We start from the raw sequence: 17,508 nt of genomic DNA on the forward strand, positions 1-17,508 counted from the left end.
CTTGATTTCCTTTTCATTAAAATTCCTTAAGCTGCCATTTCCTTAAAACCCTGCTGATGCTACTGATGCTGAGTGGTTGAAAGTATTCCACTCTCTGAACTGAAGGTAATGAAGAGAAAATGATCAAACAAAAACACATTTGCAGCACCAGGAATCTCTAAGAATCTCTACAGTTTCTCTAAGAATCTCTACAGTTTTTTTTTCTTGTTTCCAACTAAGATGCAAAGCAATTTTCAATTTGCTCCAACTTTTTCAGAACTCATTTACGTGATACAAACGCAGGAGAATAGATGCCTCAGTCCCACAAGAAACCGGGTAAAGTTTATCAGTCTGAAGAAGGGTCTCGACCCGAAACGTCACCCATTCCTTCTCTCCCGAGATGCTGCCTGACCCACTGAATTACTCCAGCATTTTGTGTCTACCGTAAAGTCAACCATATGTGCCATTTAAAACCATGCAGTTTGGTAAAATGCTGGTCTACTTTTTTTTAGTTAGATATTGTAAAGAAACTTGCTCTGAACTTAAGCAAGTTTTCAACGGATATGAGAAACTGAGAAAGGGGGAGGATCACATGTCCCCCTTGAGATAGCTCTGCCTGTGCAATAAGATTGTGGCTGATCTTGATCTTGGTCTCAACTCCTGCCTGTTCTCTGGAACCTTAAACGATCCTTTATTTCAAATATCCAGCTGTATTGGACTTGAATACTTTTCATGAATTAATGCCTCAAACCTCTGGGGTGTAATTTCCAAATATTCATGACTGAGAAGTTCTTCGTGTCTGCTGTAAACAGGCAACTCCTTATTCTGAAAATGTTCTCTGTTCTAGATATCCTGGATGAGAAGAGACATTACTCAATATTCTCCCTCTCGAGTCACATTCAGTAAGATGGTAGAATCAATGAATGGTTGTTAAAATGGAAAGAGGCCATTTGGTTCAATGAATACCGACTATCTCTTTGAAAGCAAACTCTCGGATGGATATATCCAACACTAGAAGGCATAGATTTAAGGTGGAATGGGGAAAGTTTAGAAAAAATCTGTTATTTTGCACGGTTATTTTACACAGAGTAGTGGGTGCCTGGAATGCACTGCCGGGAGAGGTGGTCGAAGCAGATACAATGGCAATGTTTAAGAGGCATTTAGGTCTACAAATGGACAGGTAGGAAATAGAGGGATTCTGACCATGTGCAGGCAATTGGGATTATAAGATGGCATGGCTGGTGCAAATGTCAACGGTAGTATTTGAATATTGTCCAGTTCATCACCCTTGTAGCTGGGCAATGTGAACTGCATGCATTACTCCCAAGTGTTGCCTCACCAATGACTTCTACAGTTGTAACATGACTTGGATGTTCATTTATTTTTGTCATGTGAGACATTGTGTGCCATCAAGGTAAATCATAAGGTAACCATACAGGAATACCACAGGTAGCAAAAAACAGAGTGCAGAATATAGTGTTACAGCTGCAGAGAAAGTACAGATACAATTTATTCACAAAATGCTGGAGTAACTCAGCAGGTCAGGCAGCATCTCGGGAGAGAAGGAATGGGTGACGTTTCGGGTCGAGCCCTTCTTCAGACTGATGTCAGGGGGGCGGGACAAAGGAAGGATATAGGTGGAGACAGGAAGATAGAGGGAGATCTGGGAAGGAGGAGGGGAAGAGAGGGACAGAGGAACTATCTAAAGTTGGAGAAGTCGACGTTCATACCACCGGGCTGCAAACTGCCCAGGCGAAATATGAGGTGCTGTTCCTCCAATTTCCGGTGGGCCTCACTATGGCACTGGAGGAGGCCCATGACAGAAAGGTCAGACTGGGAATGGGAGGGGGAGTTAAAGTGCTCGGCCACCGGGAGATCAGTTTTGTTAATGCGGACCGAGCGCAGGTGTTCAGCGAAGCGATCGGCGAGCCTGCGCTTGGTTTCGCCAATGTAAATAAGTTGGCATCTAGAGCAGCGGATGCAATAGATGAGGTTGGAGGAGGTGCAGGTGAACCTTTGTCTCACCTGGAAAGACTGTTTGGGTCCTTGGATGGAGTTGAGGGGGGAGGTAAAGGGACAGGTGTTGCATCTCGTGCGGTTGCAGGGGAAAGTGCCCGGGGTTGGGGTGGTTTGGGTAGGAAGGGACGAGTGGACCAGGGAGTTGCGGAGGGAACGGTCTCTGCGGAACGCAGAGAGGGGAGGGGATGGGAAGATATGGCCAGTGGTGGGGTCCCGTTGTAGGTGACGGAAATGTTGGTGGATGATATGTTGGATCTGCTGGCTGGTGGGGTGGAAGGTGAGAACGAGGGGGATTCTGTCCTTGTTGCGAGTGGGGGGAGGGGGAGCAAGAGCGGAGCTACGGGATGTAGAAGAGACCCTAGTGAGAGCCTCATCTATAATGGAGGAGGGGAAGCCCTGTTTTCTGAAGAACGAGGACATCTCAGAAGCCCTAGTGTGAAACACCTCATCCCGAGCGCAGATGCGGCGTAGACGGAGGAATTGGGAGTAGGGGATAGACTTTTTGCAGGGGACCGGGTGGGAAGAAGTGTAGTCCAGATAGCTGTGTGAGTCAGTGGGTTTATAGTAAATGTCTGTCACTAGTCTGTCTCCTGTGATGGAGATGGTGAGGTCCAGAAATGGGAGGGAGATGTCCGAGATAGTCCAGGTATACTTAAGGGCAGGATGGAAATTGGAGGTGAAGTGTATGAAGTCAGTGAGTTCTGCATGGTTGCAAGAGGTAGCACCAATGCAGTCGTCGATGTAGCGGAGGTAGAGTTCGGGGATGGGGCCAGTGTACGTCTGGAACAGGGATTGTTCGACGTACCCAACAAAGAGGCAGGCGTAGCTAGGGCCCATGCGAGTGCCCATAGCTACGCCTCTGGTTTGGAGGAAGTGGGAGGAGTCAAAGGAGACGTTGTTGAGGGTAAGAACCAGCTCTGCTAGGCGGAGGAGAGTGTTGGTCGATGGGGATTGGCTGGTTCTACGGTCGAGGAAGAAACGGAGGGCTTTGAGATCATCCTTGTGGGGGATGGAAGTGTAGAGTGACTGGACATCCATGGTGAAGATGAGGGAGTGGGGGCCTGGGAACCGGAAGTTATCAAGGAGATGGAGAGCGTGTGAGGTGTCTTGGACGTAGGTGGGGAGGGATTTAACCAGAGGGGGATAGGATGGAGTCGAGGTAGGTAGAGATAAGTTCGGTGGGGCATGAGCAGGCAGAGACAATGGGTCTGCTGGGACAGTTATGTTTGTGGATTTTGGGTAGGAGGTAGAATCGGGCCGTGCGGGGCTGGGGAACTATGAGATTGGAGGCACTGGGGGGTAGATCGCCGGAGATGATGAGGTCAGTGATGGTGCTGCTGATAAAGGTCTGGTGTTTATCGGTGGGGTCATGGTCCAGGGATAGGTAGGAAGAGGTGTCTGATAGTTGTCGTCTGGCCTCGGTCCAGTAGAGGTCAGCACGCCAGACTACCACAGCCACTCCCTTGTCAGCGGGTTTAATGCTTAAGTCCGGGTTGTTGCGGAGTGAGTGGAGGGCTGCACGTTCAGGAGGGGAGAGGTTGGAGTTCGTCAGGGGAGTGGAGAATTTGAGGCGGCTGATGTCACGCCGGCAGTTCGAGATAAAAAGTTCTAGTGAGGGTAGTTGGCCAAAAGGAGGGGTCCAAGAGGAGGGGGTCCATTGGAGACGGGAGAAGGGGTCATCACTGGGGGGTGAGGACTCCTTCCCATGGTAAAAGGCTCGGCGGCGGAGGCGGTGGAAGAAGAGCTCCACGTCATGGCGGACGCGGAACTCGTTGATGTGGGGGCGGAGGGGAACAAAGGTAAGGCCTCTGCTGAGGATCGACCGTTCGGTGTCTGAAAGGGGGAGGTCAGGGGGGATGGTGAACACCCGGCAATTGTGGGGGTTGGGGTTGGATGGAGGCAGGGGGGGAGGGGGAGGGGATGTCTGGTGAGGGGGTGGTGGGTTAGCAGGGCAGAGGGGGACATGAGGACCGATGTGGGGAGTACTGGGGGTCGCCTGGCTAGGGGGGGATGGGGGAGACCCAGTGGAACCCCTGCTGCAGTTACCTGTAGTAGGGGGTGGGCAGTAGGACCCAGCAGTGCTGAGGGGCTCTGCCTGGTGGGGGCTGTGGGCCCAGCGCGGTGTCTGTGGGTCGGGTGGAGCTGTGGGCCGGGTCTCGACCCGAAACGTCACCCATTCCTTCTCTCCCGTGATGCTGCCTGACCTGCTGAGTTACTCCAGCATTTTGTGAATAAATCGATTTGTACCAGCATCTGCAGTTATTTTCATAAGTACAGATACAAAATGTTTTGTATCTGTACTTCACCTTATCTATCTGTGTTACCACTTTCAGAGATCTATGTACCTGTACCCCCAGTCTATGTTCTACAATGTTCTCCAGGGCCCTACCATTTACGGTGTAGATTCTGCTGTGTTTTAATTTTTTTATAATATGGATCATTGACTGAATGGTGAAAAGAATGAAGTGGAGCCAACAGCTGATATAATGAATTAAGAGGAAGGTAAACATCGATGGTCATAGCTTCGGTGGGAATCTACACAATATGTTCGAAAGTGCATGGCATGAGCATGTGGAAGACTGAGAAATCGAAGACCATTGTCCATGATGTGTCAACATGTTGAATAGAATTCCCCTGAATGCATAATTTAACAATGTCAGTAGTAGAATAGTTACTTGGGAAATCCTGCAGACAAGCATGGATTGAGAGAGACCTTACAAACTAATTCTTGTTAGAGAATTTAACAGATCGCCAAAATTTTCTTTTACCCTACGACAATGACCACGACAATGCCGAGTCAGGTCGAGATTACACCGTCTTTGGAAACATCACAAAATTCCCACGCTTATCAATGCTTCTCCGGCGTCCTAATTTTCGCTGAAATCACTGACGTCTGTACTTACTTGAGAATTTTGAAATATAACATCATGTCAGGGTTACTTGAAAACCAAGCTTCACGGTAACAAGGCATAAACTGGATTGACTTCTAGTTTACTAATAGCAGTATTAAGAAATTTAATTTTAAACGTGGTTAAATGGATTTTTGTGCGGAGTGTGGGCATTCTTTGAAAATGTACGGGAGATGCATATCTGGTTTCTGGGTTGGGAGCCTACTTTAAATGTAATCGCTGATGGCCATAAACATCGCAAAAATTCCCACGCTTACCTGACCATCAGACTGTCGCCTCCAATCTACCTGTCAAATGTCCAGACAGTAAGTAAATTGGTTAAACACAAGTATTTTATGGTATCTTCAAATTACTTTACTTAATTTAATATTACGTGCTTGAGAACCTAGCAAACCTGGGGACAGCATGCGACAGTGTCCGCAATAAGCAGCAATCAGCAGCAGTAGCAGCAAGTAGCAGCAAGTAGCAGCAGCAGCAGCAGCAGCAGCACCAAGCTGTGTTGCTTGGGAAGTATTGTGTGGGGATTGTGTGGGGATAGTAAGGAGTAAGACCTGTGTGATCTCCCGGACAAATTTCGATCGCCTAGCTTGGGGTCGGAGAGGAATTTCCCGGATTTTTTTTTCCCAAATTGGCCTGGGTTTTTAATCCGGTTTTTCGCCTCTCCCAGGAGATCACTCAGTTCTTTGGGGTGGGCGGTTGGAGCAGCGGCCGGGCGGTAGGTTTAGTAACCGAGCACGGGGCTTTGTTTGGGGAGTATGAGTGCCAGGGCAGTTTTTTGTTCTGGGTGTCGGATGTGGGGAATCTGGGAGTCTGATAGTCTTCCAGACATCCACATCTGCGCCAGGTGTGACGAGATGGTGCTCCTAAGGGTCCGTATTAGGAACCTGGAGCGGCAGATTGATGACCTCCGTCTGATCAGGGAGAGTGAGGAGGTTATAGATAGGAGTTACAGAGAGGTGGTCACTCCTAGACCACGGGAGGGCACTGTTAGGGGGGGCAAGGAGCAGAGGCAGGGACTAGGGAGTACCCCGGTGACTGTACCCCTTGGAAATAAGTACTCCTTAAGTACGGTTGGGGGGGACAGCCTACCTGGGGGCAGCGACGGTGCCCGGGCCTCTGGCAAGGAGTCCGGCCCTGTTGCTCAGAAGAGTAGGGAAAGGAAGAGGAGAGCGATAGTAATAGGGGACTCTATAGTGAGGGGGTCAGGTAGGCGTTTCTGTGGACGCAGTCGGGAGACCCGGATGGTGGTTTGCCTCCCTGGTGCCGGTGTCCGGGATGTGTCTGAGCGTGTCCAGGATATCCTGAAAGGGGAGGGAGAGGAGCCAGAGGTCGTGGTACATATAGGTACCAACAATATAGGTAGGATAAGGGAAGAGGTCCTGAAAGGAGAATTTAGGGGGCTAGGAAGAGAGTTTAAAAAAAAGGACTTCCAAAGCAATAATCTCAGGCTTACTGCCTGTGCCACGCGATAGTGAGAATAGGAATGGAGTGAGGTGGAGGATAAATACGTGGCTGAGGAACTGGTGCAGGGAGCAGGGTTTCAAGTTTCTGGATCATTGGGACCTCTTCTGGGGGAAGTATGACCTGTACAAAAAGGACGGGTTGCATCTGAACCTGAGGGGAACCAATATCCTGGCGGGGAGATTTGCTAAAATAATTGCGGAGACTTTAAACTAGTACGGTTGGGGGGAGGGACTCAAACACAGATAGCTAACAGGCAGTGTGTGAGGCAGGAGGCAGAAAAGGGAAACACTCAGACCTAATATGTAGGAGAGAAAGAAGGGAAAAGAAATAAACTGAGAATAAGAAATGATGGGTCCCTTAAATGTGTATATTTTAATGCTAGGAGCATTGTAAGAAAGATGGATGAGCTTAGAGCCTGGATTGACATCTGGAAGTATGATGTTGTGGCGATCAGTGAAACATGGTTGCAGGAGGGTTGTGATTGGCAATTAAATATTCCAGGATTTCATTGTTTCAGATGTGATAGAATCGGAGGGGCAAGAGGTGGGGGTGTTGCATTGCTTGTCAGGGAGGATATCACAGCAGTGCTTTGGCAGGACAGACTAGAAGGCTCGATTAGGGAGGCTGTTAGGGTGGAACTGAGAAATGAGAAAGGTTTAGCAACACTTATAGGGGTGTATTATAGACCGCCAAATAGGGAACGAGAATTGGAAGAGCAAATATGTAAGGAGATAGCAGATATTAGTAGTAAGCACAGAGTAGTGATTGTGGGTGATTTCAATTTTCCGTATATAGACTGGGAATCACATTCTGTTAAAGGGCTGGATGGTTTGGAGTTTGTAAAATGTGTGCAGGATAGTTTTTTGCAGCAATACGTAGAGGTGCCTACCAGAGAAGGGGCAGTGTTGGACCTCCTGTTAGGAAATGAGATGGGTCAGGTGACGGAGGTATGTGTTGAGGAGCACTTTGGGTCTAGTGATCACAATGCCATTAGTTTCAATATCATTATGGAGAAGGTCAAATCTGGACCAAGGGTTGAGATTTTGGATTGGAGAAAGGCTAATTTTGAGGAGATGAGAAAGGATTTAAAAGGAGTGAAATGGAACTTTTTGTTTTATGAAAAGGATATAATAGAGAAATGGAGGATATTTAAAGGTGAAATTTTGAGAGTAGAGAGTCTTTATGTCCCTGTTCGGTGGAAAGGAAAGAATAATAATTTGAAAGAGCCGTGGTTTTCCAGGGAAATTGGACACTTGGTTCGGAAAAAGAGGGAGATATACAATAAATATAAGCGGCAGGGAGTAAATGAGGTTCTTGAGGAATATAAAGAATGTAAAAGGAATCTTAAGAAGGAAATTAGAAAAGCGAAAAAAAGATATGAGGCTGCTTTGGCAAGTAATGTAAAAGTAAACCCCAAGGGATTCTACAGATATGTCAATAGCAAAAGGATAGTGAGGGATAAAATTGGTCCATTAGAGAGTCAGAGTGGACAGCTATGTGCTGAGCCGGAAGAAACGGGGGAGATATTAAACAATTTATTTTCTTCGGTATTTACCGAGGAGAAGGATATTGAATTATGTGAGGTAAGCGAAACAAGTAGAGTAGTGATGGAAATTAGGAGGATTAAAGAAGAGGAGGTACGGACACGTTTGAAAAATATAAAAGTGGATAAGTCTCCAGGTCCTGATAGGATATTCCCTAGGACATTGAGGGAAGTTAGTGCAGAAATAGCAGGGGCTATGACGGAAATATTTCAAACGTCATTAGAAACGGGGATGGTGCCGGAAGATTGGCGCATTGCGCATGTTGTGCCTTTGTTTAAAAAAGGTTCTAAAAGTAAACCTAGCAATTATAGACCTATTAGTTTGACGTCTGTGGTGGGAAAATTAATGGAAAAGATACTTAGGGACAATATATATAATTATTTGGATAATCAAGGCCTGATTAGAAACAGTCAACATGGATTTGTGCCTGGAAGGTCATGTTTGACTAATCTTCTTGAATTTTTTGAAGAGGTTACCAGGGAAATTGATAAGGGCAAGGCTGTGGATGTTGTCTATATGGACTTCAGTAAGGCATTTGACAAGGTTCCACATGGAAGGTTGATTAAGAAGGTTAAATCGTTGGGTATTAATAGTGAGGTTGCAAGATGGATTCAACAATCTCTGAATGGGAGATACCAGAGGGTAACGGTTGACAATTGTATGTCAGGTTGGAGGCCAGTGTCTAGTGGAGTACCCCAAGGATCTGTGTTGGGTCCACTGTTGTTTGTCATTTACATTAATGATCTGGATGATGGTGTGGCAAATTGGATTAGTAAATATGCAGATGATACTAAGATAGGTGGTGTAGTTGATAGTGAGGTAGATTTTCAAAGTCTACAGAGAGACTTGGGCCTTTTGGAAGGGTGGGCTGAAAGATGGCAGATGGAGTTTAATGCTGATAAGTGTGAGGTGCTGCATTTTGGTAGGACAAATCAAAATAGGACGTACAGGGTAAATGGTAGGGAATTGAGGAATGCAGTGGAACAGAGGGATCTGGGAATAACTGTGTATTGTTCCCTGAGGGTGGAATCTCATGTGGATAGGGTGGTGAAGAAGGCGTTTGGTATGCTTGCCTTTATAAATCAGAGCATCGAGTATAGAAGTTGGGATGTAATGTTAAAATTGTACAGGGCATTGGTGAGGCCGAATCTGGAGTATGGTGTGCAGTTCTGGTCGCCAAATTATGGGAAGGATGTCGACAAAATGGAGAGGGTACAGAGGAGATTTACTAGAATGTTGCCTGGGTTTCAGCACTTAGGCTACAGAGAGAGGTTGAACAGGTTGGGTCTTTATTCTTTGTAGCGTAGAAGGTTGAGGGGGGACTTGATAGAGGTTTTTAAAATTTTGAGAGGGACGGACAGAGTTGACGTGGGTAGGCTTTTCCCTTTGAGAGTGGGGAAGATTCCAACAAGGGGACATAGCTTCAGAATTGAGGGACAAAGGTTTAGGGGTAACATGAGGGGGAACTTCTTTACTCAGAGGGTGGTGGCTGTATGGAATGGGCTTCCGGTGGAAGTGGTGGAGGCTGGCTCGATTTTATTATTTAAGAGTAAATTGGATAGGTATATGGATAGGAGGGGATTAGAGGGTTATGGTCTGAGTGCAGGTAGATGAGACTAGGTCAGGGAGAATGGTCGGCGTGGACTGGTAGGGCCGGACAGGCCTGTTTCCATGCTGTAGTTGTTATATGTTATATGTTATAATAAGCAACGATACCTGGCAACAAGCCAGCTGTGACCGAGAAATTTCAATCCGGTTGATTTCTCAGCGACGTGCCGAGATCCACTACGATTCCTTGAAGACTCCTCACGATCATGTCCGCGACACCCCGGCAAACTGTCAGTGACAGCCTAGTCACCGGCAGTCGCCTTAAAATCGCCTAAGTGGGACTGGCCCTAAACTACGTTCATTTGTTTTCTCATTTAATGGATTATTTTTCACAATTGATAGGGGTTGTTCTCCTTTGCCTGGGCCTAGTTTAGGGAACAGTTGAGCAGTAATGTTTTCTGACGTTTCTAGAGGCTGGCAAGGTGTGAAGGCATCAAGCGGGTGAGGGCAGAAGGGATGGATCTGTATATTCCATTGAACCTGGAAACGCTCAGTAATTCCCACACTAAGCTCTCACAATAACGTTTTACACCACTACTCATGTTTGACAGTGTTGAGTAATCTGTTGTGACCTTGTTCTTCTTCACTCTTCAGCAGTTTCCTCAGTACGGAGGTGCACCAGGTGGGCCCGGTGGTGCAGGTTTTCCTGGAGGTGGCGGTCAGGGATATCCAGGGGCTCCTGGAGGTGGAGGTTACGGAGCATTTGCAGGCCAACAACAGGATCCACTCTATGGATACTTTGCCGCAGTGGCTGGTCAGGTAGATTACATTTTGTCAGTTGACACTTGTGTGAAGTGCACTGCTCGGTGAAGGAGATTGCATAAATGGATATTGTGCATTCACCCATGTTATAATACGCAAAGTGCTGGAGCAACTCAGCGCGTCAGGCAGCATCTCTGATGGACATGGATGGGTAACATTTTGTGTTGGGACCTTATTATTTGTAAGCTCCCAGTTAATGAAGTCAATAATTTGCAGTCTTTTTAAATGCATGGAGCCTACATGTTTTAAATAGGGCAGTATGATCCCTGTGCCCTACATGCATTTATTAAATTAGAACCATTAGAAATTTAGAGCATGGAGGGAGGGTGTTTGATCCATTGCTGTGGTGCTGGCCTAAATAAAAGCTATTTAGGAAAATCTCGTTTTCTGTTTGTAACCCACAGAATACAGCATATCAAATTCAAGTATTGTTTTGAATATGATGAGATTTCTTCCTCCAGCAAGCAATGAATTTCAGACTTTATTAGTTTATTCTTGTCAAGTTATTTATTTGGGACATAGCGTGCAGTTCTGGTTGACCCATTGCAGTAAGGATGTGGAGACTTTGGAAAGGTGCAGAGGAGGTTTACCAGATTGATGCCTGGATTAGGGGGTATTAGCTACGAGGAGAGGTTGGACAGACATGGGCTGTTTTCTCTGGAACGCCGGAGTCTGGAAGGTGACCTGATAGAAGTATATAAAATAATGAGCAGTATAAATAGGATAGATGTAACCAAATAGACAATGCTAAATTAGAAGTTATATTTGTGTGGTGCAGGAAGTTGCATTTCCCAGAAGAAATGTTAAAAATTGGCGATGTATGTGAGGTTTGATTCGGGGGAATGGAGAATTCTTGCGGAGCTGTAGGCTGGAAGACATTACGAAGGTAGGAAGTGGGAGGGCATGAAAACGAAAATGGGAATTTTAAAACTGAGTCCGCTCGCAGTGGTCAGAATTCAATTGTGGTCAGAATTTTTATATTCAGCATATTTTTAAGGCGGAGATTGACAGATTCTTGATTAGTAAGGGTGTTGGGTTATGGGGAGAAGGCTGGAGAATGGGGTGGAGAGGGAAAGATAGATCAGCCATGATGGAAAGGCACAGTAGACTTGATGCGCCACACGGCCTGATTCTGCTCTTAGAACATATGAGCAAATACTGATGTCAAACATGGCAAGGTGAAATAGATGACTTCTGGATGAGAATTTCAAGAAGGATGCAGATAATCAAGCAGGCTTTGGAATAGTTGAGCCAGGTAGTATAGAAATATAACAGCAGTCGATAAGGGTGGAGATGGCCAACATTATAGGGGTAGGAATAGGTGGTATTGGAATCTCGGCCCCAGTTCAGATAAGAAACCATGATTGTGAACAGATAGGTTTGGACCTGTGTGAAGAGAGATGAAAGGGAATGGATAGTGATGGATCTGATGGCAAGTGAAAGGAATTGGTGACTGGGACTAAAGACGTACTTCAATCTTTGTAATGTTTGGTTGATGGAAATTGGTGCTGCTTATTTTGGGGGTTTCTGGCAGGAGGTTTTGAGGATTTCCAAATGAAATTTTAGCGCTCTTGTTATAAGTACAGGGGGTCTGACATGGACTTTACGTCATCACAATGGTAAAAGGAGGAATTCCATAATGAGAGGTTAAAGAGGTCTGAATACTGTTGCTAGCTGGAGGGCGTAGCCAGCGAGTCTAAAAGGGCCAGTTGCTTTTCCTGGGTTTACTCTCGGAAAGGCTGATCTTGCTTCAGACATAGGTTTAGATGCATTTGACACTGGCGGTGGGGGAGGATGTGCCACCACTGACCACCTGCTCATGGTGGCCATAAGAATGCATTGAGCTCATCGGGAGGGATCTATTGTTGCCAACCATACTGCCTGCCTTCGCTTTGTAGCCCATTACGCCACAATCTATGGGTGTCCATGTCATTGCTTTGGGACTCCAGTTTGGTCTGGAATTTTCTCTTTTCATACTTAATGACTTTGTGAAGGTCGTTGATAGATTTATTGGGATCGTACAACATGAAAGCTGCAGTCTTGGACTTCACCAGGGAGTGGACCTCGTTGGGGAACATGTGTATTTCTTCACAGTCTAAAGAAGGCGCTCGACACGAAATGTCATCCATCCATGTTCTACAGAGATGCTGCATGACCTGCTGAGTTACTCCAGCACTTTGTCTTTATATTTATTCCTTCCCTTGGTGTCTCTTGTGGTTCAGATGTCGTCAGGCCGATTTTGAGTACAAATGGCTTTCTCAGTAGTGGCCCTTGGTGCGATTGACCCAACAATCAAATGCTGTTTTGCCAATGGGTATTTTTTGGATCAGTATATTATACCATGATTGTTGGTTTTCAGACATAACTTGCTTACCTGCATTATCAATTTGTCTTCATTGGGCTACAGCCTCTCCTGTGGTATTTAATGATCTCAAGTCTCTAGAGCAATAATTTTATGTCTTGTATCGACGCTATTAAATTTAGTTTGTGTGCTAAAGTACTTTCTGGTAATCTGAAACTAACACTCAGTCCTGGCCTTGTACATGCATCATTTTAGCATCCTGACCTGTTGATTTTATTTTTTTCAGGATGGTCACATAGATGCTGAAGAACTTCAGAGATGTCTTTCTCAATCTGGCATAAATGGCAACTACAAACGTGAGTTGTAAATGTCTATGAAATACACTGATAAGATTGGTAGCTAAAATCTATATGCTATGTTATGAGCATATAGTTATATAGCTGGGGGGAAAAAATAAATTGGCTGCATTGTTGGTATTGTTTTATCTGTCAGGTGCTTTGTTGTATTTAGGCCTGTTCTTTGTTAGCTGTTGTTCATTTGTCTGGTCAGATAGTTGTTGTTTCAAATCACACGTGAACACACCAGTGCACTACTGAGGAAGATCTGTGCTGTCTTTAGTAAGAGGCATTAAACAAAGCCGTGTGTGCTTTCGTAGTATTGTAATGCATTCTCCTTTCAATGGAAAATCTAACACAATAAAATTTAAATTGTTCAAGCATGATCTTCGCAATCTCTTTTTGCAAACAGGTTAAGTTTTTTTTTTCACTTTTGGAAGGCCAGCTGCCATGGAACCCAAGTCTAATTTGACATCATACTTGGTCACAAGTCACTCACATGAGATCGGAAGAGTAAGCTTTTTGCTCCTGATCAGGAGTAAATTTAAATTCCAGAGCTGGGTGGATATCTCTTATCTAAAGAGTAATATTCACCCTAATCCACTGCAACTCCAAGAACAGATTGTGTTCATTGTTTTCAATGTTATTCATAGAATGTTGCTGAACGCAAAATATCTTCTGTAACCGCATCATCATATGCACAGGAGTACTTTTGAGTTCAGTAACTCAAACGCTCAATGTTTTAAAATAACAGTGTGTTTGTTATACTATATTGTACGTGTGGAAATTGCACCAGTTTTTAAGCATATAATATTTAATTTGACTTAATACTGTAATACTTGTATCTTTTATATTTTTCTTGCATCCTTTAGTTTATGTTTTCAAAATGTATTACTTCCATACATTCAGCAAGTGGTTTGCCTAGGTTTATGCCTTTTGTACATTTGAGATTCACTAGAAGATCAGCATGTTTCAGATCATCCTTAATGTCGCTTTGAAAGATTCCCATTTCCACCTCTGGATTCCATGTGAGGAGAAATCCCACAGGTGGTGAAGCCTTCATGCAGTTGCTGCGGTTTATTTTTTCTATTCATTTATGAGACATTGGGAGGGGGTGGGGGGACACTGGCAAGCCCAGCATTTATTGCCCAGTGTTGGAGACGGCCATTTAGCACTTGGAGCCAACACCCTGCAACCTATTTTCTCTCCGGTATCATCAACTCGCCATACTGCCTCCATGTTCTCCTACTAACCACCTACCTAGACTTTGATAGTTTATGGAGGACAATGAACCTACTAAGGTGTTTGGATTGTGGAAAGAAGGGGATGCACCAAGGGGGTAACACAAAACCAAGATAGGGCAGATTCCTTCCAGACAGCACTGGAAGTCAGGATTAAACCCGAGTTCTGTAGCTGTGAGGCAGGTGCTGCTTCTAAATGGTGTTCGATAAACTGTTGGGACCGAAGGCAGATAAATCCCCAGGGCCTGATGGTCCGCATCCCAGAGTACTCAAGGCGGTGGCCCTAGAAATCGTGGATGCATTGGTGATCATTTTCCAATGTTCTCTCGACTCTGGATCAGTTCCTGGGGACTGGAGGGTAGCCAATGTAACTCCACTTTTTAAGAAAGGAGGGAGAGAGGAAATGGGGAATTATAGACCAGTTAGCCTTACATCGGTAGTGGGGAAGATGCTTGAGTCCATTATTAAAGATGTTATAGCAGCGCATTTGGAAAGCAGTGACAGGATTGGTCAAAGTCAACATGGATTTATAAAGGGGAAATCATGCTTGACGAATCTTCTGGAATTTTTTGTGGCTGTAACATGTAGATTGGATAAGGAAGAGCCAGTGGATGTGGTGTATCTGGACTTTCAAGAAGCCTTTGACAAGGTCCCACACAAGAGATTAGTGTGCAAAATTAGAGCACATGGTATTGGGAGTAGGGTATTGACATGGATAGAGAACTGGTTGGCAGACAGGAAGCAAAGAATAGGAATTAATGGGTCCTTTTCAGAATGGCAGGCAGTGACTAGTGGTGTGCTGCAAGGCTCGGTGCTGGGTCCCCAGTTATTTACAATATATATTAACAATTTGGACGAGGGAATTAAATGTGACATCTCCAAGTTTGCAGATGACACAAAGCTGGGTGGCAGTGTGAGCTGCGAGGAGGATGCTATGAGGCTGCAGGGTGAATTGGATAGGTTGGGTGCGTGGGCAGATGTGGAGAAATGTGAGGTTATTCACTATGGTGGCAAGAACAGAAGGCAGATTATTATCTGAATGGTAGATAGACACAAAATGCTGGAGTAACTCAGCGGGACAAGCAGCATCTCTGGAGAGAAGGAATGGGTGACGTTTTGGGTCGAGACCCTTTTTCAGACTGGATGGTGTCAGATTAGGAAAAGGGGAGGTGCAACGAGACCTGGGTGTGCTTGTATATCAGTTACTGCAAGTAAGCATGCAGATACAGCAGGCAGTGAAGAAAGCTAATGGCATGTTGGCCTTCAGTGCGAGAGGATTTGAGTTCAGGAGCAAGGAGGTCCAACTGCAGTTGTACAAGGCCCTGGTGAGACTACACCTGGAGTATTGTGTGCAATTTTGGTCTCCTAATTTGAGGAAAGACATTGCTATTGAGGGAGTGCAGCGTAGGTTCACCAGATTAATTCCCGGGATGGCGGGACTGACATATGATGAAAGAATGGGTCGACTGGGCTTGTATTCACTGGAATTTAGGATGAGTTTCAAAGGGCTTTTATTGTCACATGTACCAATTATGTGATATGCAAATTACCATACAGCCATATGAAAAATAAAAGCAACAAGACACCCAACTACATAAAAGTTAGCATAAACATTCACCACAGCGGATTCTGCACATCCCTCCCTGTGATGGAAGGCAAAAAAGTCCATTCTTTTTCCTCTTTATTCTCCCGCGGTCGGGGCAGTCAAACCATCCGTCGGGGCGGTCGAAGCTCCTGCGGCTTGGAGTTCCCAAAGCTAGTCTCTGACCAGAGACTACGAGCTCCGTGATGTTGAAGCGATCGCGGGCTCCGCGATGTTGAAGTCCCATAGGCTCTCTGTGGTGGAGCTCTCAAAAGTCGGTCCCCAGCAAAGGCCGCCAACTCCTCAATGTTAGGCCACAGTACAGACGGAGATACAATATGGAAAGAAAACTTGCATCTCCGTCGAGGTGAGAGATTAGAAAAAGTTTCCCCCCAACCCCCCACATAAAACAAGCTAAAGAGTACTAAAAGCATACATTTAACACATACTATTAAAACACACAGAAGGAAGGGACACACAGACTGTTGGTGAGATAGCCATTGCTGGCGCCACCCGGTGGAAACATTAAAAAATCGTAAAGGATTGGGCAGTCTAGATGCAGGAAAAATTTCCCGATGTTGGTGGAGTCCAGAACCTGGGGTCACAGTTTAAGAATAAGGGGTAGGCCATTTAGGACGGAGATGAGGAAAAACTTTTTCACCCAGAGAGTTGTGAATCTGGAATTCTCTGCCACAGAAGGCAATGGAGGCCAATTCACTGGATGTTTTCAAGAGGGAGTTAGATTTAGCTCTTGGGGCTAAAGGAATCAAGGGATATGGGGAAAAAGCAGGAACGGGGTACTGATTTTAGATGATCAGCCATGATCATATTGAATGGCGGTGCTGGCTCGAAAGGCTGAATGGCCTACTCCTGCACCTTTATTTTCTATGCTTTGACAGTTCCACACATTGGGACACCTTCAGTTTGTTAAAATCATTATACAAGTGCAAATCTTTGAAAAAGTTAAAGTTTGGACAATCCTAGATTAAAGAATATTCCACGAGGTTCATGCACACAAATGGTCCATTCAGTTCACCAGCACCATACTGACCATTCTACACATCTGTACTAGCTCCTTTTCACCCTCAGCATTTGGGTCATTACTTTCTATAGGGTGACAATTTAAATGCTTGTTTAGATGCTGCTTAAATGTGAGCGTATCTACCTCCAACTCCTTCTCTGGTAGTGTGTTCCCGTTTTCAACCACCTGCTGTGTGGAAAACAATTTGTCCTCCTAAACTACCTATCTCTCACCTTGTACCTGTGACCTTCTCTTAGACATCTGCATTAAGCGAGAAAGCTTCTTGCTATCTACCCTTTATGTCGCCGTTATACTTTTGTACACCTTCAACAGATCGCCCCACAGCCACTTGCATACTAGGGAAAATAAACCCATCCAAATGAAATACTCAAATACTGGTATTCACGTCTGCATCCTGTCCAGTGCAATCATATTATTTCTATTGTGATTTTACACTGCACATAATGCTCAGGTGTTTCAATAAAATAGACACAAAATGCTGGAGTATCTCAGCAGGTCAGGCAAACTCTCTGGAGAATAGAGTTTTATAAAGTCAGAGTGCGAAGTTCCTGATTTTGATGAAGGCAAGCCTCCCATTTATATTCACCTCCCTAACTACCTCTGTCACCTTTAGGGATCTATCAACTGATGGTCCATGGTGCCTCTGTTCTTCAGCCCTCACCAGATATTTGTTATTGTGTTTAATAATTCTGGTACAGTAAGTTAAATAAATTTTATCGTA

General features: G+C 45.2%; 1 protein-coding gene across 2 annotated transcripts in view; it reads left to right on the plus strand.

Moving 5' to 3' along the window:
- Positions 1-17,508, plus strand: part of sri (sorcin) — a 45,263-nt gene that overhangs the window by 19,361 nt on the left and 8,394 nt on the right. Inside the window, exons 2-3 of one of the 2 annotated variants that reach the window (XM_078417272.1) lie at positions 10,118-10,282; positions 12,874-12,943. In XM_078417272.1, coding sequence (XP_078273398.1) covers positions 10,118-10,282; positions 12,874-12,943 — 235 coding nt within the window. The remainder of the gene's footprint in view (positions 1-10,117; positions 10,283-12,873; positions 12,944-17,508) is intronic. The other variant, XM_078417283.1, reaches the window with a different exon arrangement.

Source organism: Rhinoraja longicauda, chromosome 2 (genome assembly GCF_053455715.1).
Source record: "Rhinoraja longicauda isolate Sanriku21f chromosome 2, sRhiLon1.1, whole genome shotgun sequence".
NCBI classification, from domain to species: Eukaryota; Metazoa; Chordata; class Chondrichthyes; order Rajiformes; family Arhynchobatidae; genus Rhinoraja; species Rhinoraja longicauda.